Here is a 26,661-nt window from a genome sequence, read left to right as displayed (position 1 = left end):
TGGCAAAGTTTTAGAGTCCAGAAGATATACATGTAGAAATATGTAAAAAATGAATGTACATACAAAAAAACATTTTTATATGTAACTGATGAAAATAATAATAATAAACATTTTAAAAAGGACTCACACCCTTCCTTGGTACCTCTTGGTTCTGTTTTCCTGAATAAGTAACTGAACCTTTCTGCACATCCAGGTGGGTCTCTAAGACTATTCACTGCAAAGCAGATATGCTACCTTTGGAAAGGACTTTCTTCTCTCAACCTAGCAGTTGGATAGATGGAACAGTGGATAGAGCGATGGGCCTGCATATTCTGAATTCAAATTTAGCCTCAGCCATTTAATAGCAATGTGACTGGGATACTTAATTTTACTCATCCTCAGCTTCCCCATATGTAAAATGGAAATAATAGTAGCCCCTACCTCCCAAAGATGTTGTATGTATGTACAGCTCTTTGAAATCCTTAAGAACTATATAAATGTTTCTTAGCATTGGCTTTTTTAATTACTATTATTCCTGAGACTTCCTTATGCCAGTGAAATCATGGTTCTAGTCTAAATCAGTAGTCATAACTATGCTAAAATCCTTCTCTGATTCCCTGTCATGATAGCTAACATTTACACAACACTTTAAGGTCTGCAAAATGCTTTACAAATGTTGTTTTATCTTTATAAGCACCTTGGGAGGTGGGCACTATTATTGTTCCCATTTTTTTTAAACAGGTGAGGAAACCTATAGCTTTACTCCTGGGAACTTAGGACAAGAACATCAGGCAGCAACTGCTTGATCCCTTCTGCCATTTTATCTGGCCCTGTCAGTCAAGGTCTTGTCTGACTAAATGCAGAGAGACATGTCATCAAGGAACAAAATTGTTTTAAAAATTAAATTATATTTATTTATTTAAATATATATTGTTTTACAAATCCTGTTGGGAGAAAAAAAATCAGAAAAGGAAAAAACCACAGGAGAGAAAAAAAAACAGAAAAAAGAAGTGAACATAGCATGTATTGATTTATATTCAGTCTCCCTAGTTCTTTTATTGAAAGCAGATGGTGATTTCTAGCCGAAGTTTGTTAGGATTGCCTTGGAGAATAAATTGTTTTGACTTGGGCCAGGTTAGGGGAAGAAGTAAGCTAGGTGGTATGTAGATAGACTCGGAGTTGGGAAGATTGGAACTCTAATCCTGAGGGCCATGTGGGACTAGGGCTGTAAAAGCAATTGAGTATTCATTGATTTCAGGGAACTCAGGGTCTGCCCTGATGGTACAAACACCAATTAATTTAACTGGACAGAATGTGGACATGTGCTTCCTCTTCCACAAAGCCTTTCTTGATCTGCCCTTCTTCCAAGTATGTCCCTCACCATCTTTAACTCCACCATAGAAAACATAAACTCTCCTTCTACCTAAATTTTCCTAGAACATTTTGTATGAATCCTACTGCCTGACACATTCTACTTTGCATTATATTCATGTGTACATGTTATATCCTTCCATATTATTATTAGTCTGTAGGCAGGGCTGCTGGGTCATTTTCACATTTGCATTTTCAGGCATGGAGTACAGGGTCCTCTGTGGGTAGTGGGTTCTTACTTAGTAAACTCATTCTCATTGAATGGGTTATAGGTAATCTTGTCTGAAGCTTATGGCTTTTTAGGAGTAGAAAGAAATGAAGGCACACGAGAAGTTAAGGTTTGATTTATGGAAGGAATGGGATTTGATCTCAGTTTTAAAGAAATGGGGTAGAGGCAGCTAGGTGCTGCAGTGGATAGAGCACGAGTCCTGAAGTCAGGAGGACCTGAGTTCAATCTGGCCTCAAGACACTTAACTGGCTGTGTGACCCTGGGCAAGTCACTTAATCCCAATTGCCTCAGCAAAAGAAAAGAAAAGAAAGGGGTAGAGATATGGAAAGGAAAGAACTAAATCTAGAGAGATTTTTAACTCCAGGCTAAGCCTTTTCCTTGAGCATTGATCAAAATCTTAGTACTAAATGTTTATTGACTGACTGACAGTGCCTGACTCATGGCAACTGCCTAATAATATGTTATTGTTGTTTCTAGAAAGAATGTTAAATAAAACTTCAAAACTAAAAGGTTGGGAAACATGGAGTAAGGATTAGAGAGAAAGAGGAAAAGTACCAAAAAATAATGGGTTTGTATTAAGCAAAACTAATAATAGGGTCAAAATACTGATTTAAAAGAAGAATTATTTTTTTAAAAATCCTAATTTTGAGAAGGGGGGAATACTAGAGATAACATATGGGAAAAAACATAAATCTAATTTTTACCATTTTGAATGTGAATTAATTCAATAAGAATGAGAAATTAAATAAAAAATAAATGCTTATTCATTCAGAAGGGACATAATGGAGAGGTCAGGTGATCCATGGAGCTTGTGTATGGAGTCCAATATGTGACATGACTGACATGTCGACCTTCTGTGCACACAGACTGACCCCTTCTGGACTGTGCACTCACTATCAGCCTCCGACTACAGAGAAGCACAGAACCAATCCATCTGCAAGTTGACTGACCTCTTGGAACTGGCCAAAGGGAATATGACCCTGCTGCTCAACCTTTGGGACCTGCCCCATGACCACCCTTACAGGGGCACCTTCTTCAATATCACCCTGGATGCTATCCTCCGTTCTGGCCACCCACAACACCTGGTAAGCCCTCCACAACATATGGGCAGGTCCCAGGCCCAGTGGGCTGTTTGATATCCATGGCCATGTCTTCAATAAACTTGATGAACAAACTCATGAACCATTTGGAGTTCTGCCCTTGTCATAGCTATCTCTTGGTCTGGCAAGGAGAGAAACTACAAATCCTCTCCTACTTATGTTGTGGCTCACACTTTCCACATGGAATGGTCTCCTTACCCACTGAAAACCTCTTCTTCCTCCATCCTAGTCGGAAGCCTTCCTTAAATTCTGGCTAGACTTGCTTCCTCTATCTTTGAGTCTTGGGGCCCCCTTTTTTGACCTCTGCCATTTACTAATCACATTTTTTTCTTCTATTAGAGCTGTCCATCCATTTTCCAGGCACCCTTCCTCCTAGATCTCAGGAGATGAGAGGGAAGAGATTCCAGAGACCCCATCTCCCAGTTTCTCTTATGACCTGAGTTGCAGCATTTTCATTTAGGCTTCTTGTGTTAAGGTGGAAACTGGGAAGAACCTGACTGAAAATTAGATTGAGCCCTCATCCCAATCCCAGACTGAGCCTTTCTCTCCGGTTCTTTCTTTCTCTTCTCTTACTCCTGCTTTACTCCACCTCAGGTCATGTGGCTGCCAAGCAGACAAAGGACATTGGTACAGAAAGTAGCTCCGGGCTTTCAGCAGACCTCAGACATCAAAGAGACAGTTGCCAGTTTGCGACGTGGACACATTCAGAAACTGAATTTACGCTACACTCAGGTCTCCAGCCAGGACATCAGGTAGAGCCAGACCTTTCTTCCAGTGTTTTTCTTCTTCCTCTGGTTTCAGGGAATCACCAGACCAAGTGGGGAAGAAGCTCATCCCTTTGTAACTGTATCCGTGTCCTCAGGAAGCTTACAATTTAGTTAGAGAGAAAGGGCATCCCTAAGCTATGATATAATAGAAAAAATACAGGATAATGAATTGGGAATTAAACTTCGAGTCCCAGCTCTGCCACTAACTCATACATATTCCTTTCCCCCTTTCTGTAAAATTTAGGCAACAATCCTTCAGAAACATCAGGACTGTGGTTCCCCGGGGAGGTCAGACTTCAGAAGCACTCATGTGTTCTTTATTCACTCAGGGACTGCTCTGCATGGAACCTGAGCGTGAACCTCTACACGGTCAATGAACCCTGGCTCTTCTCCCTCCTGTGGTGCTCAGGCGTCCAGTCTGTCACATCTGACAATTCCCACACCCTGTCCAAGGTGCCTTCCCCCATCTGGATCATGGTAAGCCTGGCAAGTCCCTGTACAAATGACAGAAGAAAATGAAAAGACATTTATTAGATACTTACAGAACCAAGCACTATGCAAAATTGAAGACAATCCCTCAAGGAGCTTACATTCTAATAAAGCAAACACAAGGAGGAGATTGGTACTGAGGGAAGGACCCCATTCCCTTTCTCCTTCTACTTCCCCATGGATGAAAAAAAAAGATTTTTCCCCTAGATCTATGATTTTTATCTGTCTAGTCCTGCTACCAATACAAAACCGACAATTTAAAATCTTTGGGAATTTTCTGGGAAGTACTGGGAAATTGAGAGACTCATACAGGGTGTCCTTTGTCAGATTGGACTTCAAATCCAATTTAGAGGAGAGTTACTGGAAGTAACTGGAAGAAAACACAAATCATAACTTTAATGTTATTTTTTTTCTTTAACTCTTTAAATGAGAGGAACAAATTAGATAAGAAATGCTTATTCATACAGAAGGGACATGGGGGGGGGGGGAGAGTCAGAAAGGACTTCAAGGAAAAGAACAAGAGGGTCAAAAATTATAGAACCAGAAAGGACATTAGAGACCATCTAATCCAACCTTCCTGAACCTTAGAAAGAAAAAATGACTCTTCTAAGACCACACTTAAGATCATAGATTTAAAGCTAAAAAGTATATTTTTTATGCTTGCAATCTTCCACCCTTCTCCTTTCCAGTAGCCTGCAGATGAGTTAGTACTCTAAACTGGGGTTGCTCTTGGCTGTCATCCTTTTGCTTAGCAAAATGGTCAATCTTTGTCTAGTTAAGGTGGTTTCTGGGCCCATTTGACTTCCTTGTCATGACACCTGCTTTATCCTGGTTCAGCTCTTACATAAAATGATCATAATTGGGGTCCATGTCTTTGCCTCCTAATTTCTTGTATTCTACCTTCAATGGCTCCAAAGTCAATCAGTCTAACTTGTTCCCCATCTCTCTATTTTCAAATTAGATATTGATTTTGACCTTTGTTAATATGACTCCCACATCCATAACCAGTCATTTGTCTATTTGGATGTAACCAATTTCTTTTTTTTTCCTTTTTGTTCAGTTCCCAGTGTCCAATGCCTTCCAATTCCTGAAGAATATATGTTTCTGCATGATCTGTGTACTTTTGGACTCTTTCATGTCTTAAACCCAAACTGTATTTTCCTACATGCTTCTCTTCATCTTCTCTGTGCCTACCTTCCACTTGAAATTTTCAAGAATCAAAATATACATTGGCTCAAATTTAGATTTTTTTTTGGTCAAATCTTCACACAAAAAAAGGAAAATTTATGTAGTCCTTTTTTTTTTTTTTTTTTTTTTTTTTTTTTTTTTTTTTGAGGCAATTGGGGTTAAGTGACTTGCCCAGGGTCACACAGCTAGGAGGTGTTAAGTGTCTGAGGCCAGATTTGAAGTCAGGTTCTCCTGACTTCAGGGCTGGTGCTCTAACCACTGCACTACCTACCTTCTCCCTCATGTAGTCTTTTTTAATTTTTTTTTCCCTTAAGGAAAAGAAAGAAAAAGTTAAACTCATCAATTTCAAAAATAATGACTTTGAAATACAGAATGTTATTCAATATAGAATAAGATTCCTAATATAGTATTAATGAAATAAGAGGTTGATTAAATTCACCAGTTAAAAAATTAACAACCAGAAATATAATTTTTTTTTGGTTATGAAAAAGATTCTTAGTGTAGTAATTCTGTACCAATTTATATTCAAATAAATTGGAAGAGGGAGATAGAATACAGCATACTTCCCTCTGGGTCAGGCATTGTGCTAAGCACTTTACAAACACTTTATCTCATTTAATCCTCACAACAACCTTGGCAGATAGGAATAAAGGAATGAACAATTAGAAAAGCAGATAGATCAAGGAGAAATAAAGAGCTACACACATATACGGAAGGGGAAATAAAGTACACATATTCCCCACTTCTATCCATTTATGTTTACAAATATGTGATGACCACCTATAAGGATAAGGTGACATATACCAGACAGTCCATAAGCATTTATTAAATGCTTGCTACATGTCAGACACACTACTAAACACTAGGCGTATCTTTTTAAAGGTAAAAACAGCCTTTGCCTTTAAGGAGTTTTCATTTTACTGGGTGAAATATGTATAAATCACAACATACAAGAGATACATGGTAAATGGAAGGTATCTTGTAGGAAATATCTCAGGCAGTTAGGGGATTGGAGTGGGGGGGGGGTCCAAGAAAGACCTGCTGGAGGGAGATGGTACTTGAGCCAAGTGTCAAATGAAGTCTGCGATTCTAAGAGTCAGCATTTGAAAAGAGCATTCTGGATGCAAGGCTGGTCCCCAGGTATATACATAGTACCAAAATACATATGACACAGATACATTCCAGACTGACACAAATTCCGATAACCCCAGATATATTTACCATTTATTAACATAGAATAAAAATGTAAAGGAAAAGTAGTTTTTTTTTTTTAAAGTCAATTCAGCAAAATCAACTCACATATCAACTAAGTCTGATAATAGATGCCATATTGCACATCCATTATTCTTAGCTCTATAAACAAGTAATGCAGTTTGATTTTTTTTGTCTCTTCTCTGAGACCAGATTTGATCATTAATATTGCATGCTTTTATCTTTGCTTCCATTTACATTATGGTAAATTGCCTATTGTTTCATGGTCCTGCTTATTTCATTTTGCAGCAGTTCATGTAAGTCTTCCTGTGTTTCTCTGAAGTCTTCATAGTCATCTCTTCTTACAGGGTAATAATATTCTACCATTGTTTGATTTTCTTGGGCTACCTGAACCACATGATTTGGGTAGCCCCACAGATATATACAGATTCCCATCTTCCCTTACTTGTAAGTGGTTAGTAATTTCATCAGTGTGGATTAGTTTGCCAGTCTAGTTCCCAATCCCCAACCCTTCTGTATCTCAGTCTTTGGTTTCAGTGAATATTTGTGTCCAAAAAGTTGATCATCATGGCAATGAGTTTCTTGGACTTTAGCTAGGAAGTCAAATGCTAAATCCATCCCTGGGTTTGAAGACTTTCCAACTTGGCAGGATTTTTGAGAGCCTAAGTCCCATTTAAGCCACCAAAAGACATCATGGGAGATTACCAGTGGAAGCTTCCCATATTACCTTTAGGATTGAATACTTAGAGCTTGAAGAGTCTCAGAAACTCACTCATTATATGAGTGAGGCTTATACAGGTTAGGTGATTTGGCTATGGTCACATTGAACTAAGACTTGAGATAATTCCAAACAGCCTGCTTTTGGCTAAACTGTATAGCCAATATGGTGATAAGGAGGAGGATGAGTGCAAAGTGTGAATGAAGTGCTGGACTGGAAGTCAAGAAAAGCTGTGTTCAACTCCTGCTTCAGAGATTTGATAACTGCGTGACCCTGGGCAGTGGTTTAGTGAATAAAACATTTTATTTTTATTTTTAATCAAGGAGAGGTAGATTCAGATTCTTCCTTGAACATTTATTAGCTATGTGATGAATAGAGCACTTGACTTGGAATCAGGAAGACCTATATTTAATCCTGCTTCAGATATTTATTATCCCTGCAACCCTGAGCAAGTGACTTTAATCCTGTCTTTTACCTCTTTATATATATCCAGCACTTAGCCCAGTCCTTGAACATAGTAGGCTCCTGATAAAATATTTATTGAATTGAATTGAAATTCATGACACAAAAATCCTATCCCTAAACACATCCCTCCCTAATATATCTCCAGACATTTTTCCCCATCTTGAGAAAGAGACCCCTGGACCCTTCTGAGGAAGGATTGTGAACTTGTTCCTGCATTAGAGGATCCTTCATACCTTTGGATAACTGTTTTTTCAGGCCCCGGACGAGTACTGTCTCATCTGGATCACAGCTGACCTGGTCTCCTTCACACTCATCGTGGGCATTTTCGTATTTCAGAAGTGAGTAATGTTGGCTGCCCTCTTGCAGCCTTACTCCTGGCTCCCATTCCTGCCAGGCCAGGATGAACCTTCTCCTCAATCTATTGCTCCAGGAGCTTCCCCAGCTGTAATTTTTTTTTGTTCACTGGAGTTACTTAAAGGACCTTGGACAGTCACTTATTTTTGTCTAAGCTTTAACTTTTCTTTTTTAAAATGAAGAGACTAGTCCAAATCAGAGGTGTCAAATTCAAATAGAAATGTGTGTATTAACTTAGGAAATCACAAATTAACAGTATGTTGTGTTGTATTTATTTATATTCATCTTATTAAATCTTTCCCAGTTACATTTTAATCTAATTGGATAAACATTGGGTATTTGGTACCTCTGGTCCAGATAATTCTCTAAGGCTGATTCCAGTTCTCAATCCTTTGAGACCAAGCATTTGCTCCTTCTCCCCTTTGGCCAGAGGCTGAAACCCCAAAGCCAAACTCAGTATATAGGATAACAAACTCGGAGTCCAGTGATGGCCCCCATTTGTGCCTCTCAGCTAAGTTGGCGGGCTGAAGTTAGAGCCCTGGAACTGAGCATTAGAAGGCCAGGTTTCAAATCCTAAATTGGTTTTACATGTAACAGGAGAAAAAAAATTTGAAGAAAAAGAAAATCCTCTTTCTATATGACTTTAAACAAGTCAATTTACCTCTTCTGTAAAACCAGCCTGTGGGGCCTTGTTCAGCCTTCTTCCCAAAGGAAAGCATAACGGAAACTTGAGAGAATCCAACACTTTTTCTATAGAGAATAACATTTTTATCTGTGCCTCAACTTTTAAAATCCCTTATATTTTAAAAAGCTCTTTGAAATCCATACGGAGCTCTTGAGAAGGTAACATCTTATAATAATCTTGGGAATGAGGAAAAGCCAGGTTGACATCTTGCCCCCAACATAAGTGCCCAGGGGAAAATAATACCCAAATTACTTAAAAATATTTTATATTATGAAACAATATCTAAAAATACCTTCATGTTTCACAAAATTGTTGTGAGGCTCAAATGAACTTTAAACTGCTATAGAAATATCAGCTATTATTATTGTTGTTATAACTGTTTATAATTCCCTTTAGGGGTTTAATAGTTTGTTATATCTTTTATAACTGTAAGGTGACTTATAGTTTAAGAAATTTAATAATTGGTTAAATCTTTTACACTTTTCTATTTTCAAAGCTCTAAATAGTTTTCAGAATGTTTTATCATGTCTATTAAGCACCTACTACATGCCAGGCATTCTGCTAGATGATGGAGATACAAACACAAGGATGAGACAGTCTTTGCCAATTAAATTTTTCAAGGACAATCATATAACTTGAACTTAACCTTGTTCAAGGAAAGATTGCATTTGGCATTTTTATTCTCTCTCTCTCTCTCTCTCTCTCTCTCTCTCTCTCTCTCTCTCTCTCTCTCTCTCTCTCTCTTTTTTTTTTTTTTTTGCTGAGGCAATTGGGATAAGTGACTTGTCTAGGGACGTGAAGCTAGGAAGTTTTAAGTGTCTGAGCCAGATTTAAACTTAGGTCATCCTCCTGATTCCACTGCACCATCTAGCTGTCCCAGCATTTTTATTCTGAAGGGGAAAATCCTAAATTCTGTACCTTTCAGTCAGTTGTGTGACTGGAAATATTCATTCAATCAAAGAGAACAGTTTACAAAATCTTGGGACAAGTCATGTAACACTGCCTCAGTTTCCTCATTTGTAAATTGGGGACAATAATAGCACCTACCTCCCAAAGTTGTTGTGGGTATCAAATAGAGATCACTAAGTGTAAGATGCTTAGCCTAGTGCTTGGCACATAGTAAGTGCTATATAAATCTTAGCCGTTATTAGTATTATTATTCTCATTATTATGATGATCATCATCATTAGAATTATTATTAGGGTTATCTTTACTGTTAATATTATTTTTTAAATTTACTGTTAATATTATTATAAAATCAAGATTGCCCTTTGACCAGAGGATTCTGGTCTTTCCCCATCCCTTAAATTACATGCCTCAATTACACCCATGAGGGATTAATTAGTATTTTTGTCAAATGGGAAAGTTACAGGACCCGGACCTCAGTGAGCCAGCTGCAGGCCCCCCATTCTCCTGGTCCTCTCTCTCTCTCGGGTTCTTTTCACGCTGGCCCATCCTTGTCCCAGAAGATGTCAGGGGGAGATGCTCTCAGTTCCCATCCTTGCTCCCTCCACACCGGGTGGTCTGAAGCTCAGGAAGCACTGGGGAGATGGAGGCTGGCCAAGGAGAGAGCAAAGCCCTGGGGGGGTGGAGTGGAAGAAGCCCCTTGGAGGCCCCTGACTTTTCTGACCATTGTGCCTGTCCCTCCTGTTTTCTCTTCTGCTGCACTCGGGCCTCTCTCAGCTATCACTTAATCAGGTAATTCTGCTGATGCCTTTCTTTTCTCCCCCATTTCACTTTCCGCTCCCCACTGCTCTGCTGTTCTTCCCAGCCCTCATCCTTTATCTCTTTTCCTTCCTCGTCCCTTTTCCCACTTGCCTTTGTTTCCCTTCTCTAGCCCTCCTTCTCTTGTCTTCTCCGTTGCCCTTCTCCCTCTGCTTTCTCACTTATATTCTGTTCTGTTTTCCATTTTCTTTCTACTTCTATCCGGGTGTGGTAGAAAGAGCCCTAGAAACTTTGATCTGACCAAGCAGTTTGGTCAGTCCCTTACCTTGGACAGACACTTCAGTCTCCCCATCCCGTCCTCTTTCAGGGCTTCCATCAGCCAATAAGCATGGGGTTCTTTAGTCATTTTGGGCAATCTGAGAAAGCCTGTGGACCCCTTCTCAGAATTATGTTTTTAAGAGCATAGAATAAAATATATAGAATTGTAAAGGAAGGCAATTACATTAAAATAGCCCCCAAAATGTTTTTTTAATGTTTACTCATCTCAAATTCAGAACCAGTGCTGTAGGCCCTTTCCTGGGCCAAAGGGGAGGGAGTAGTGGGCTCCATGGCCCAGTCATCCAAGAGATGGGGCTCTGATGCATAGGAAGGGATAAAAGCAGAGATACTAATTCCGAGCCTTATAATCAGACTTTCTACAGTGGTTGTGGTTGGAATTGCACTTAGCTGAGTCTGGAAATTCTGGAAATTCTGGAAATATCCTGGACACATGGCTCAGGCTCTCTCTCCTTCCCTCCTCTCATTCTCTCTCTGTCTGTCTGTCTTGCTCTTTCTGGCTCTTCTTTTCTCTGGCTCTCTCTATGGCTTTGTCTCTCTGTTTCTGTTCATCTTTTTCTGTCTCTTTCTCTCTCTCTCTCTCTCTCCTTTCCTTCTTCCCACCTTCTCTTTCCCCTTTCTCTCTCTCTCTTTCTCCCTTTCTCTCTTTTCTCCCCCATCCCATGTACATTAGTTCCTGCTTGCCACTCTTTCTGTTTCTCTCTCTCTCAATTATCATGCATTTCTCCCTCTCTCTTTTCCTCTGTCCATCCTGTCCCTATAATTCTCCTTCCTTTGCTGTCATGATTATGAAATGAAGAGTTTGCTAAACTCTTTTCCCACCCTCATCCCCAATCCTCCTTAGCCTTATCTTCTTTGGGGATACTTTGGGCTCTGACTTCAGCTCGCCACTAATTTGCTATGTGACCATGGGCAAGTCATTTTTCTCCTTAGACCTTCGTTTGCCCATCTGCCAAATGAAGAAGTTGTATTGGGTGATTTCACAGACACCTTCCACCTCTGGTATTCCAGGAATCTGGCTGCTTAAGCCACAGCTTAAGAGTCCTCCCTCCTTCCTTTTTCCCCTTCCTCCCCAGTTCACTGCCCAGCAACCCTTCCTGACATCTAACCTCCACCTTTTACAATGTTGTCCAAGCCCCACCTTTATTCCTCTGCCTTCAGAGGATAGGAACGAAAGTCTAGCTCCCTTGCTGTGGCTGTACTGGTGGGATTCTCTTTATGCTAGTAGATCTTTCCCTGGGTACTTCAAGTTTGCATTGCTATAACTTTCTTTTAAGTACATGTTGGAAAAGTCGACATATAAAGAGAATTCTAGTTGATAAAAAGAATTGCTTTTGTTTAGTAGTTTCTCTAATTTGTTTTGGGGATCAGTGCAGATTTTCATGTGTTGGGGGGGTTCACTTGAGATGGAACCCCTGAGATATTCTTAGCAATACTTCTGTAAATTTTTACCTACTTTTTAGAAAGAATTAACCTTCTACCCTATTAATGGGGGGGGGGGGGGCCAGGGGAAAGGAACTTATCCCTACTCCCAGTAAGCCATTTACTAGGGGAAGAACCCTAGCATTTTCTCTGTCCCCGTGACAGTGGACCCTCTCCCCACCCCCAGCAAAGAATGGAACCAAAAGCATCACTGCTCATTTGCCTCCTTTCCCTTCTTTCTCCCTTACTCATGTGTGTCCCCTTTTGATACCCTCCCTCTCTAGATTCCCCTTAAAGCTGTTCCTCCACCCCCTTAGTCCTTGCTTAGTTTGTTTCTCTTAATTATCAGAGGAACACCTTCAGCACAGTTGATTTAATGCTACAGGCTGTGATTCCCTTTTAAGAACAGTCACATTGCATTAGGACAGTAGGAAAAAGAGAGGAAGGAGAGCATTGTCTCCCCCTCCCCTTTACTCCTTTGCCCATTGTGCTCATAGGGATTAAAAAAAAAAAAAAAAAAAACCTCCTCCTCCCCCAAACGTTCCTACCTTCTTTTTCTTGGTTTCTTCTCCTAACTATTAAAAGTAGATTATATCCAACACCTGCCCCTGTTATTATTGATCCATGAGCAGATTCCTCATTATAGTAACCCAGCCCAGCCCCAAGCTGTTAAGAGTAGATCCCTGTTGTAGTGAACCTCTTATCAAACTAAAAAGCCTCTTTTACACCTAAATTTGGATCTAGCAAAGCTACTTGAATAATAATCCTATAGGATATAGCAGACTCCCTCTGATAGTGGCTTTTGTTATAGTGTATCTTGTATAGCAGACCCCTTGTATTATAGATCCTGTTAAAGCAGAACTGTTTTAGCAGACTCCCATTATAGCCAATTCCCTGCCATACAGACCTAGATTCTTCTAATAGCATAGTTCTGTTAGAGTAGACCCCTGGTGCCAAGTACACACTGCTAGATAGAAAATCTCCATTACACCAGAAACCTCATAGATCAGGTCACATTTTCAAAAGATCCTGTTTCTGGTTAATAATTGTTACAATAGATCTTAGCTATAATTGATAGATCTGTTATTGGCAGGGCCTTCTGCCCTGCAATAACCATTGTTGTAATAGATCCCCTTTAATAAAATACTTGTGTTAAAACAATACAATAGCTTCTTTTACAGTAGCACTCCTGTCCTAACAGATGTCTTTGTAATAATGACTTCTATGGTAGTGCATTATCAATAATATAGCTCTCTGCAATAGCAGACCCTTTATATTAGACTCCTATCATAGTAATAATGATCTAGCAGGCCCCTCTTATACTATAGCTTTCAAATATTTAACAGGCTCTTTTTAATAGATAGCAGTTCCTATTACAGGCCTCTATTATATAGCAACCACTGTAATAGTGATTTCTGTTTTAATAAGTCTATTAACACTAGGCCCCTATATGTTATATAATATATAGTCATTTTTACTGGTATAGCAAAGTCCCTTTCATAGTATATCTTTCAAATATACAACAGATTCTTCTTGATAGCTGCCATTTCTTTTATTAGGCCCTTATTATAAATCAAACCACTATGATAGTGGTCTCTGTTCTAACAAGTTCTTCTTATGCTAGGTCCCTATTATGACAGACCATTGTAGTAGTGATATATAACAGTCACTTTTTACTAGCTAGCATTTGTTATATTAGGCCCCTATTACATAGCAAACCACTGTAATAGTAATCTCTGTTCTACCAGGCCTGTATAATTATAGATCATACAGTAAATGTACGTGCATGCCCTGCACCAGTAAATAGTGCCTCTGTTATAGCACGCTTATAATGGACCCCTACAACAAGAGTCTACTGACAGTAGTTCCCCTGTAATCATGATCCCTGTTAATGCAACCCCTAGCAAGGTTAAGGAGATAGGCTAGACATTTATAAACAGGTGCCCTTGGAGGATGAGAGATATGCTGAAAAGAGCTTTGAACAGGAGTGGCTTAGGTTCTAGACTGGGCTGTGTTACTCCATGACTTCGGTCAAGGCCCTTTCTAAGCCTCAGGTTCTTTCTCTGAATCAGATGAAGACTTCTCCTGGCTCTCCTTTCTGTGCAGTCTGTGTTCTAAGAACCTTTCTAACTGGCAAAACATGTTTGATGTCTCTTAGTTCCCCCTGCTTTCTGGAATACTTTATTCCAAAGGGACCGATGTAGCTTGGGGTCTCTTTCTTGGAAAAGGAGGAAACAGTAAGACCTGAGACCCAGATACTCAGCCCTGTGATCAGCTTCCTGAATCTGACCCTAACTGGCTCTTAACTGTGCAGACAGGGCCAGCTGGCTCAGGGATCAGGCCCAGGCCACTCCAGATAGTGGAGCCTGACCCTCAGCCTTCTTCCCATCCATAGGTGGCGATTGGGAAGCATCCGGACCTATAACCCAGAACAGATCATGCTCAGTGCAGCTGTACGTAGGACCAGCCGTGATGTCAAGATCATGAAAGAGAAGTTGATCTTTTCAGGTGAGCCGCATGATCTGTACTGTGAACCTGGGATGGGAGGGGATTGGGAAAGATTTGGAGGTGGGAGAGGTAGAAGTAGGGAGCATGTACTCAGTCCCATCTGTCTTAGAGAGAGCATCCCTTAAGTCGGGGTGTAATAGATCTGTTTGGTTATCTTGTGAAACCTACAGATATTTTCTCAGAATCATGTTTTTAAATGGATAAAATAAAATATATAATATCGCAAAAGAAACTACATTGAAATAGTTACCAGATTGTTTTTAAAAGATCACAGACCCTCTATTAACAGCGCCTACCATAAAGAATCGTCTTTCATCAGCGCCTTCTTAGCCCTACAGAATAGGCAGGAGTGCCCTAAATAATTGAGTGTATACATATGTGCCCATCTTTCTGAGTATCCTGTCCTTTATATGGCCAACAGTAGGGCACATATCCTGATTTGTGCCTCTATCAACCGAGAGAGGTTTGCACTATTCACACAGTCCCCAAAACCAGTCTTACATGTTTTTGAGACACATAGCCCTAGGACAGATTATATGCAATATCCAGATAGACATTGCCAATATAAGTAAATTCAACCAACATTTATCCTCCTTGGGGCTAACCAGCCCTAAGGACTTGAATTTTACAGCTTATGATAATAAAGGGGAGTGAGCTGACTTTCAGGAAACCTCATTTTCAGATCTGACTGAGCCACGGGCTGATTGTATGAGCATCCCTGGGCAGTCACTTTCCTTTGTAGACCTCAGTTTCCCCATCTATAAAATGAGAGAGATGGGGTATTTCCCCTGTAAGGTTCCTGCTTTTTCTAAGTCTCCTTATTCTGTGTTCTAAGATCCCTTTGAGCTGTGACATTCTGTGTTCCATGTTCTCTTCTAGATTGAATATTTTGTGTTCTGTGTTCACAGTTATATTACCTCAGATCGGGAAGGGACCACAAAATGCATCTAATTCAACCCTTGGATAAATCATGAATACCATCTCTTAAAATCCCCGAATCATTCATGTAGCTTCCCTGTACTAACTGTGAGGGATGGGGTTTCTAGGAGATCTCCCTGTTAGGAAATATTTCCTTCCTTAAATTGAAATCCACTTCATTACCTTTGAAGTCCAGTTCTGCCCTCTCAGCCCAAGCAAAACATCTGTAACTCTGCTTTGACATGACAACCCTGCAGATGTTGGAGACTGCTCTCGTGTCTGCTTTTAGCCTTCCACCTCCTCAGTGCACAGTCTAGGTTCCTTAAAGGTATCCCTGTGTTTCAAGTCCTCTCCCCAGCTTCTCTGCCACTCTTCAGTTTTGTAATATTGAAATAGCTTTAGTGATTCTATTTCATCTTTATCTTCCATGTTCTGGAATGAAGTCTCAAAGTTAATCAACAGTCTTAGTTCTTGGACTGAGAGACCTGAGTCCAGTTTGTTTTGCAATCTCTTGCACTGCTAAACAAATCACTTGTCTAGATGATACTCAGTTTTATTATTTAACTGTTCACAGTTTATCGGTATCCTTCCTAAAATCAGGTACCCACAACAGAATTATTCTAGATGTTGCCGAGAAGAGTGGAACCCTCACTGCCTTCACTCTACTTCTCAGCCTTTTTTGTGAAAAAGGTAGTCTGGAGAAATTTTAAAACCGCTTCTCAGAATGAGGTTTTTTAATTGCATAAAAATAAGCTGAAATTTCCCTCTCCCCAATGTTGTTTCTCTCCTGTTTTGATTTCTTGGTTGATTTTTTTTTCTTGGCAGAAAGCAAGACTTAAGTCTTAAATTACCTCCCACCATTTTTCTTCCTTCTTTAATAACAACCATTGACATTTATATAATGTTTCTAAGTTTTACAGAGCACCTTACAAAAATGTTATCATTTGAGCTGCATGACAGCCCTAACAGGTAGATAGGAGAGGAATTATCCTCATTTTACAGATGAGAAAACTGAGGTTCAGACAGGCTAACTGATTCACCATGGTCACACAACTAGTGAGCATCTGGGCAGGGTTTAAATCTCAGGTCTCTGTAGACTGCAAGACTCAACATGTCAACGACATCCCCAAACTCCACCATGCTCCTACTAGCCCACCATCCTCTGTTCAGACCAGCTCTGACATCCTGGGTTCTAAGTTCCCTCCCGGCTCTGACATCCCGTGTTCTAAGGGCCCTCCCGGCTCTGACACTCTGTGTTCTAAGGGCCCTCCCGGCTCTGACACTCTGTGTCCTAGGGGCCCTCCCGGCTCTGACATCCCGTGTTCTAAGGGCCCTCCCGGCTCTGACACTCTGTGTTCTAAGGGCCCTCCCGGCTCTGACACTCTGTGTTCTAGGGGCCCTCCCGGCTCTGACATGCCGTGTTCTAAGGGCCCTCCCGGCTCTGACACTCTGTGTTCTAAGGGCCCTCCCGGCTCTGACACTCTGTGTCCTAGGGGCCCTCCCGGCTCTGACATGCCGTGTTCTAAGTTCCCTCCCGGCTCTGACATCCTGTGTTCTAAGTTCTCTCTCAGCTCTGACCTCCTGGGTTCTAAGGGCCCTCCTGGCTCTGACATCCTGTGTTCTAAGGGCCCTCCTGGCTCTGACATCCTGTGTTCTAAGGGCCCTCCTGGCTCTGATATCCTGTGTTCTAAGGGCTCTCCTGGCTCTGACATCCTGGGTTCTAAGAGCCCTCCAGGCTCTGACATCCTGTGTTCTAAGGGCCCTCCTGGCTCTGACATCCCGTGTTCTAAGTTCTCTCTCAGCTCTGACATCCTGGGTTCTAAGTTCCCTCCCGGCTCTGACATCCTGGGTTCTAAGGGCCCTCTTGGCTCTGACACTCTGTGTTCTAAGGGCCCTCCCGGCTCTGACATCCTGGGTTCTAAGAACCCTCCAGGCTCTGACATTCCGGGTTCTAATGGCCCTCCCGGCTCTGACATGCTGTGTTCTAAGGGCCCTCTTGGCTCTGACATGCTGTGTTCTAAGGGCCCTCCCGGCTCTGACATCCTGGGTTCTAAGGGCCCTCTTGGCTCTGACACTCTGTGTTCTAAGGGCCCTCCCGGTTCTGACATCCTGTGTTCTAAGGGCCCTCCCGGCTCTGACATGCTGTGTTCTAAGGGCCCTCTTGGCTCTGACATCCTGTGTTCTAAGTTCCCTCCCAGCTCTGACACTAAGGGCCCTCTTGGCTCTGATACTCTGTGTTCCAAGGGCTCTCCTGGCTCTGACATCCTGGGTTCTAAGAGCCCTCTTGGCTCTGACACTCTGTGTTCTAAGGGCCCTCCCATCTCTGACATTTTCTGCTCTGAAAAACCTTAGACCTGTAAGATCTGACACAAAATGTCAGAACTGGGAAGACCCTTATCTCTGTCATTTTGCCTTTAAGGATTCTAAGCCCCACTAAAGACCATCTCAGCAAGCCTCCGGGGCTGGTCTCTCTCATTCTTCCCCACTAGATGGCAATATGAACCAGGGTCCTAAACCTCCCTCCCCCTTTGTCTGGTGATTAATGAAACTACTTCAGAAGTACCAAAGGCATTGCTGTCTCACATCCCCATGACTTTAAAAAAAAAAAAAAGCCCACTTGACTGAGGTGTCAATGATTTTAATCTCCTCCATTCCTTAATTCTGTCTCCAGATTGAGCCTGGACCCTCCAAACCCATCCTCCTTCTAGGATCACAGTAGCATTGACAAGAATGTTTTCATTCAAAAACATTAAAGTTCCTCATCTTACTTTGACACTCCAGAGTAACCCTGACACCAGGTCAGAGGGAATCCCCATTTCAGTACCACAGTCTCAGGGATGGGGGGATGGTCCTCTTCACTGTCATCCCAGGGTCCTGAGCTTTCCCTTTACCAGTGCTTTCAGCCCCCAAAACTATTGATCAGAAAATGGGGCATCAAGGACACCCAATCAAAGAGAAAAGACAGTCTTGTCCTAAGCCAACCTATCAGTGCAGTGCATACAGGAAATATTTGCTCACTTATTGTGTGCAGAGTACTACACTGGAAGAGACAAGCTACAAAAGCAAACCCTTAGTAAGTGCCTGGAGACAGTAAAAATTCAGTCCGTGTCCTCAAGAGTCTATACGAGTGGGCTAAGACAGGGAAACAGAAAAGTATAATACAGATAAGAATATGGTGACAACGTAAGAAGAATACAAAGTGCTAATAAATAAAGAGAAATTAAGAAAAGGAGAGAGAAATCGCTGTGGGGGAGATGAGGGAGGCTTTCTGGAGGAGGAGGCATTGGAATTGAGTCTTGGAGAATAAGCAGGCTACTGGTAGATAGATTGTTTCTGTATCTCCTCCAGGGCCAAGTCAGCCATTCAGCCAGCAAGCATTTTTTTCAGCACCTCTTATGTGTTGTCCAGCAGTGAGCTACACACCAAACATGGGTGCTGACTTAACAGATGAATGAGTGAATGAATTTTTCATCAACTCTTTATTAAGCTCTTCCTTTCTCTCAACACTACTCCCTGTATCCAGTCAGTTGCCAAGTCACATCCATTCTACCTCCCCAGTATTGCTACCAATAGAATAATCAATTAAGGTATAATAGAATAATAAATCAAGCCATGATTTGCTGAAAATTTGACAGTGGACAGAGGCCTGTTGGATCTGGCTCTAGCAGCTTCCCTCTGGCTCTTTGTCTCTTTCCTAAGGAGCCTTCCCTTCTCTCCCCACCCTTTAAATCTGCAGGGTCAAACTCCAATAGAAATGAGGTTTAAACCGCATATAAAAATCCCTCTGAGTACAGATTGACTCTGAAAAATACATTTTAACATTATGATTTGTTGCATTTTTATTTACTGTTCAATGTTTCTCAATTATATTTTTAATCTGATTGGAGCTTCACTAGGGAGCAGGCAGTGTGGTTGACACTCTGACCTAAAGAAATGGGGTCCCCCCCGACCACACGCACACACATACCCTCCCCCAGTGTCTCTGGATGATTTCCTCTTCTCTCCCTACCTCAAACACTCCTTGTCCCTCCCCCTGAAATGCTTCTCTGAAAATCTCCTGGGACAAGGGTATTAAACAACTCATTTGTCCTTGATTTCAAGATCACAAGGACTTCAGTTTCCTTCCCCTAGTTTTCTCTTATTAGAACCCAAGGCCCTGTGGAGAAACACAGAATTTAAAACAGGAAAGGTACAGTCTGACTGCCTCCCTATTTTACATATGGGGAATACTGAGATCCAGAGAATTAGAACCCTTGGCCAAAGTCACCACAGCTCAGAAGGAGCAAAGCCAGCTTTCAAACTCGATCCCACTAACTTCCTTCCATCACATTTCCTAACGCACGTAATGTGATCATAGAACTCTTCAGAAGCCTTCAACGGCTCCCATTTCCCTATAAGCTAAAGGGCAAACTGACTTCTACCTATCTCTCTATACTTGTTCCTCACTATTCCCCATCACATAATAAATTAATAGCAAAAGAAGCAAGTATTTAGGGCTTGAAGGTTTGCAAAGCACTGTTAATAGATTGTCTCATTTAAATGATTGAATGAGGATATTGGGACGAACCTGAGCAAAGTCCTAAAGGCTTAGCAGATCGTGGGGAATCCAGGTTAGCAGGAGCCAGAGGTCTTTCCCCGACGTCACCCTGAGGTTGGGGGTCTCTGATGTTAGTGTCCGTGTCCCTGACTCCTTCAGGCCAGGTGGAGGTATCTGTCAGGCATTCTCCCCTGTCCCCAATAACTTCCTTATTTCTTATCTCCTCCATTCCATGAGCACAGATATTAATTACCCTTTTCCTTCCTGACTCAGAAATCAGCAATGGTGTAGAGAATACGGATGATCTCTCCATGTGTTCTGAGAATGGTTTTTCCAATGATGTCCTGACCCCCGTGGAGCCCAAGACACGTCCTGGCAGAGGAGGACGCTAACCCTGAAAGATCTAGTGTCTGCAGTCCACTCCTGCCCTTCCAGCCAAGCATGGGAAGGACCACTGGGCCCCGTGGCCTGGCCTGTAAATATGTAGAAAGCCCTCGGAGAGCTGGTGGCAAATGTAGGAAGCTGGGGTGCAAGGCAGAGACCAACAGCGGCTGCCCCACGCAGGTCCCCAGACTGGCCCGCCCCAGTCGGTGTGACTCAGAGACGGTGGTCGAGCTGCCTTCCCCAGCCCCTCAGCTCTGCCTTCGCCTACGTTCTCAACTACCACCGACCCTGTTAGGGAACTTTCTGGCCAAGCACCTCATCCCTGTGTGTGTTCTGGGTGGGCAGGATCAAGAGCCAAGCAGTCCCTGATCCAGGTTATAAAGAGAGGCTGTGATCCCTCTGGAAGGGAACCCTGCGTAATGGGAGGTGCTTGGTTCCAGTCCTCCTGGGAAGAACAGAGACCACAGCAGTTACTGGGCCCTGCTGCTGTGAAGATGGGGGCGGGAAATTCAGGAAACTTGAGTGTTCCCTGTCAGCCCCAACGTGGGGGACGCTAAGAAGAAGCCCCAGACAGGAGTGATTCTTCTTTCCCTGTGTCCCAGGCAGAGCTGTTTCCTCAGTCAGCTTTGCCACTACAAGGGAACCACAGTACCAGGGGGTCCGGTGGTCAGGGCCTCCTGGGACCCTCCTGCACCACAGAGGGGACTGTGTGTATGTAAGATGTCTGTCCGTCTGTGCGCATGAATGAAATTCATTTTTAAAAAATTTTTAAATATGGCCTATCAGGTTAGTGGGCCTCCCTCTGATGAGCGCTGATTACAGCTGCAATCACCTGTAAATATGAAAGCACAAGTGCTATCCCTCCCGGCAGAATCACTTATTTAACAAGAAATGTTCTGTTCCTCGTGTTCTCGTGCCATCCCGAGCTGGCGGCAGAGGGCAAGCAGGATGGTGGAGGGACAGAGCATTCCAGACAAGATCGGTTGGAACTGGAAATATTTAGCCTAGAAAAGAAACGACTTGGGTTGTTCGAAGGGTGGGAGGGAGGAAGGAGGGAGGCAGGTGGGGATGAATAATAGTCTGTATTTACGTGGTGCTTTAAGGTTGAAAAGCACTTCATCAATAGGATCACATCTGATCTTCACAACAACCCCGGGAGGTTGGTGCTGTTATCCCATTTTATAGATGAGGAAACTGAAGCAGGCAGAGGTTGTGACTTGGCCGGGATGGGGAGGTCTCCACATAGCTAGCCTGTGTCCGAGGTCAGATTTGAGAGGAGGCTTTCCTGCCTCCAGGGGCAGCTAGCTTGCTGCCCCAATAATACTTAGCTCTCATTTTTTAGTAAACAGTGAATCAATCGTCAAGCTTTTGTTAAGCACCTACTATGTGTGAGGCATTGGGAATAATACAAAGACAAAAGTGAGAGTCAGTCCCTGCCCTCAAGAAGCTTAAGTTCTGAGTGGGGCCAACATTTGTGAGTCTATGCAAAACTTATACAAAATTAATACAGGGGCAGTCGGGGAGGGGAGAGATCAGGAAAGATTTCATGTAAAGTGATCCTTGAACCCTGGTCTATCGACTCCTAATTCAGTACTTCAGTACCCGTTCTGCTAATACATCTCAAGGAAAGAAACCAAGCTGGTGAATTAAGGGGAGAGTTGAAGGGGCTCTAAGTCATTGAAAGGAGAATGGCTTCTTTCCAGGATTGAGAGGACCAGAAGTTTTTATTACCACTTCCCTCCCTCCATCCCTCCCTCTCTGTTGACTTTTCTTCCTGATGGGTGGGAAAAGGAAGGAGGGAACATACATTTATTAAGCACCTACTATGTGCCAGGCATAGTACTAAATGCTTACAAATATTACCTCATTTGTTTGAAAGGGGCAGAGATGGAAAAGATTGTTTCCTTATTTTCCCTGGTTCTGGTCCCTCTAGCCTATGTTTACATGCTCTAGAATTATGGGTTACCTTTTCTTCCCCCTTCAAAGGAAACACAATCCTGATTTCTCATCTCGGGGCCAGGAGCCTGGAGTCCACGACCTATCTGCAGAGCAAGACATGCACATAGAAAACCCATTCCAACTGTTGCCCATTAGATTTTCGGGTGTCCATACCTGCAATGTCTTTGTCCCAATTCCTAAGCTAGACACAGGTCTCGTGTGGGGTTTGGTCACATTCTCCAAGGACTAGATCTCAGCACTTCTGAGGTGGAGGACAGAGTATCCAGTATCAAATTGAGCCTTTGGCATCCAGGAACTTCTGGTGTCTGGGTCTGGGACACAGGAGCTCTACTCTGGTGGGATTCCATGTTATAAGGAGTATCCATGTGTCTAAAAGATGAGGGCTCCCGCCTGGGCAGATTATTAATTTGGCAATTCTCTTGTTGCCAATTGGCTGCTCTATGGAAAGTACTCTTGAGAGAGCAGAAGCCTGGATAAGCTTTCCCTCTTCATACGTATACTAAATGGAAGCACTGGGCCCTGCCAGCTAGGAGCTCCTACCCTGACACCAGAGCTCATTTAATTCAACAGACTTAGCAGTGCTGGTGATACAGAAAGATCGGTCCCTGACCTCAAGAGGATTGCAGTTTAGTGGGGCAAAAATGACAAAATACTTAAGAAGAACATAGGTACAATGGAAGAAATAGTGAATAAAATTAAAATTTTGGAGTTGGTGCCAGAAATCATCCTGCCCGGCTTCTTCATATTACAGAAGAGGAAACAGACCCAGAGGGAAATGGCAGGAGGTTGGCACATAGTAGGTACTTAGTAAATGAAGATTGATTGATTGCCAGAACTAGGATCTGAGGCCATGCCCAAGTTGGAGCACTCCTTTCCTGCAGCCCAAAGGAGAGGTCCAGATAGGGGAAATGATAGGAGAAACAACAATTCACCCACCATTCTGGTGGACTGATGATGAAGCGTGCTGCCAGCCTCTTGACAGAGAGGTAGTGATCCAGGATGCAGAATGAGATGATTTTGGGGACCACCAACAGAAGAACTTGTCTTGCCTGACTCTGCTTATTTGTTATAAGGGGTTTCGTTTTGTTTGAGAAGGTGGAGATGGAGAGAAGATAAATTCTTATCAATTGAAGAAAAAATAAAAATAATTTGAGGATAAACCCCAAAAGGTTATTAAAAGGGCAAATCAACCCATCTACTGTCAGTTATTAATGGGCTTGTGCGTGCCAATCCTTCACTGGGGGTGGGGGAGGGGAAGAGATGGGAGGAACAAATCCTAAGCCTGGGTGCAGGAGTCCAACTAGTGTGGAGAGATTCACACGTAGGAAATGGCTGGAAAGATCCTGGACACAGGCTGTTCGATTCATTCTGAAAGATGGAAACAGACTGGGGGAAGGGAAGGGAATTGATGTCACCCTGTTAGCTGGTCAATGCCAGAAAAGCCAGAATTAATAATAAAACCAGAACTTGAAAACTTGAAAACCTTTGTTACCTTCCAGATAAGTCGCGTCTCCTGGGTTTGAAGGGTTGTACAGAGGAAGTGGGGCCAGGATGGGGGGGAGAGGTTGTATTAGTTTTTGAACCTGGTTTTTAAAAAAAGATTTACAAATCACGCCTCAGCTCTGTATTCAACTATCTAAAGGGACGGATTCTATGTGGCCCCCTAGGGAAGAATTGGAGCCAGTAGGGGAGAGGAATAGGTATTTATGACCACAGATAACTGGGGAATGGGATACATGATGCAGAGAGATGGCAACAAGCATTTAGTAAGTGCTTACTGTATACCAGGTACTAAGCTAAATGCTTAGAATACAACTAGCAATAGAGAAAGATAGTCCCTGCCCTCAAAAGGCTTATATTCTAATGGGGAAGCCAGGGACTCATTGGGAGTGAGGGCAGAGCAGAGAAAGTGCTGAAAGGAATAAGGTTAAGTTTCAACTCAATCAGAAGTTTGTATGAAAAAATGCCTTTCTCATGAAGTGGTGAGCTCATCATAGATCATTTAAGTCCAAACAGAATGGATGGTCCAGTCTGGGAGACTAAGGATTTCTGTTCTACAAGGGAGGTTGATTTAAATACTCTCTTAGGCCCCCTGTAGGTAGAAGGTGAAAGAGAAAGATTCTGGGTTCTCAGTGATTCTTAACCTGCACCGAGGAAAGACAAAGTTTCCTTCCTAACTTTTAAGTGAGAAAATTTCCAAAAATAGGGGCGATTTAGACTTCTCGGAGCCTGATGCTAACTCTAGCATTGAATCTGGGCCTAGCCTTGGCTCTGTCCCCACATACCAACCAGCTCCCAGAGGCTGGGAACTAGTGATGGGGTTAGGACAGAGGGAAGCATCCCTGTCCTGTCATTGTGGGGCTCGGCAATGCCCACAGTATCCCAGGAGCCAACGAGGGGCAGCACATATTAAAATAAACTTATCTGACTAAAGAAAGTGGAAAGACCAAATTTAATCCCCTCACTTTACTGTTGAGTAAACTGAAACTCGAGCATCAAGATTATCTAAAAGTGAATAAATTGTAAACTTCAGAGCAGTTCTGATCCATTTTCCAATGGCCTCCTCTCTCCCTTACTTTTCAATCACATTATTATGAGAGGATGGATTTGGACCTGAAGGACTTGGGTTCTTCTTGCCACTTACTACCTATGCAGCTGAGCTCCTCACCTTCCTGTTCTTTAGTTTCTTAATCTAGGAGAGTCTTTGGATGTCAATTAAAACTTAAATTTTTTTTAACCAAGGGAAATCCTTAAGAGCCTAAGAATTAGAGCTGGCAGGGGCCTTAGAGATCACTCCCTCGTTTTACAGTGGAGGAGCCTGACATTCAGAAAAGTCACAGCCTCCCAACTACGCAGTTCTCACACCACAGTGCCGCTTCCTTGTGTCCCAGCTCTTCCTTCTCACCCCTCATTCAAAAGATCTTTTTCTATTGTCTTTCCCAGCCTCCCCACAGGTTCAAGGATTGGGAGTGGCTTGGGGGCCTCCTGTTTGCACCTCGTGGCTGTGCTCCAGAAGGAGGCTTGGATAGATCAGCCATCTTGTTCTCTGCCCACACGCAGGGACAGACAGGGCGACAAACACTTCCACAAGTATGAGCAAACATACACTGGATTCAGAGACAGCTTTGGGATCATAATTTCCAGCTGGGACTCAGAGGACTTGGTCCGATTTCCATATTTTTACAGAGCAGGAAACAGGGGCTAAATAAGTCACATAGCTAGTGAATATTAGAGCTAGATTTGAATTCAGATCTTCCTTATTTCATCACCTGTATTCTACCCCTGTGCCACCTAGTGGCTATCTCTATGGTGATCATTCTATTCATCCAGTCCTAACCCCAGACTTGCATCTCTGTTTCACAGCTAGAATTGGATGCTCCATAAGTGACTTAAAACTTAATGTGTGCAAAATAATTCATTGTTCTTTCCCCCAAACCCTTCTCCCTTCCTAACTTCCTATTTCGGTCAAAGATGCCACTGTCCTCTGTCATCCAAGCTGGAAATCCCAGCCTCTTTCTTCTCACCCCTCTGCCCCTTTATCCAGCCCGTGGCCAAATTCCACAGGTTTTCCATTTCATAAAATCTCTTTTTCTTCCTCTGACCCTGCCACCAGCCCGTGCAGCCTCCCGCTGCCCACTCCCCATCCGTCCTCCGCTCAGTCTTCCTAAAATGCAGGTCTGACCCCCGCCCTTTCACCCACAGCACTCCATAAACTCCAGCGTCCGCTCACCGCCTCCCGCTCCTGGGCATCCAAGGCTCTTCCCAACCTGTCCTCCTGCTTTTCCTTCTGGAGCGTCTCGTACTCTGCTAGTGAATAGCTCTGCCCTCCCTGCTTTTCTCTGCCCGGCGCATCTTCACTGGTTGTGCTCAAAGCCTCTAACACTGCACATTCATCTCCTCCCTCGTTCAAGTCCCTGCTAAACTCCTAAAATCCCATCTTTTTTTTTTTTTTTTGGGGGGGGGGGCTTCTCTCCATCCTCCTTAATCGAAGCGCCCTTTCCTCAAAACTACCCTCAATTTATCTCGTAAATATCGCGTTTGTCCGTGCTTTGTTTCTCCCTTTAGAATAGGCTCCTTGACAAAGAGATTAGAACTCAGTAGGTGCTTAATAAATGCATATTCGCTGGCACACGTACAGGGCGCAGTTGTCCGCACCGGCTCACAGTGACAAAGGAACGAAGACCACCGCGGTACCAGACGTCAGTCACTCCCATACACACTCAAATGCACAGAATCGCCCACCGCGGGGTACAAGCCTCGGGCTGATCACTAACAAACACGGCCACGTGCACGCCGGCCCCGAGCCGCCGGGAGTCCCCAGAAGGGAACAAAAGCGCGTTCCCCGCCCCTTCCCTCCCTTCCCCTCCCCGGGCTC

At 42.9% G+C, this 26,661-nt stretch overlaps 1 protein-coding gene across 1 annotated transcript in view; it reads left to right on the top strand.

The window, feature by feature from the left end:
- GDPD5 (glycerophosphodiester phosphodiesterase domain containing 5) overlaps window positions 1-23,749 on the top strand; it is a 173,803-nt gene extending 150,054 nt beyond the window's left edge. The window contains 6 exon segments of the mRNA XM_074304095.1: window positions 2,446-2,664; window positions 3,274-3,431; window positions 3,776-3,923; window positions 7,774-7,856; window positions 14,376-14,488; window positions 20,217-23,749. Coding sequence (XP_074160196.1) covers window positions 2,446-2,664; window positions 3,274-3,431; window positions 3,776-3,923; window positions 7,774-7,856; window positions 14,376-14,488; window positions 20,217-20,335 — 840 coding nt within the window. The 3' untranslated portion in view covers window positions 20,336-23,749.
- Window positions 23,750-26,661: the final 2,912 nt, after the last annotated feature.

This window comes from Sminthopsis crassicaudata, chromosome 3 (assembly GCF_048593235.1).
Source record: "Sminthopsis crassicaudata isolate SCR6 chromosome 3, ASM4859323v1, whole genome shotgun sequence".
Lineage (NCBI taxonomy): Eukaryota > Metazoa > Chordata > Mammalia > Dasyuromorphia > Dasyuridae > Sminthopsis > Sminthopsis crassicaudata.
The sequence above is the reverse complement of the archived record's forward strand: the minus strand, read 5'-3'. Positions and strand labels throughout refer to the sequence as shown.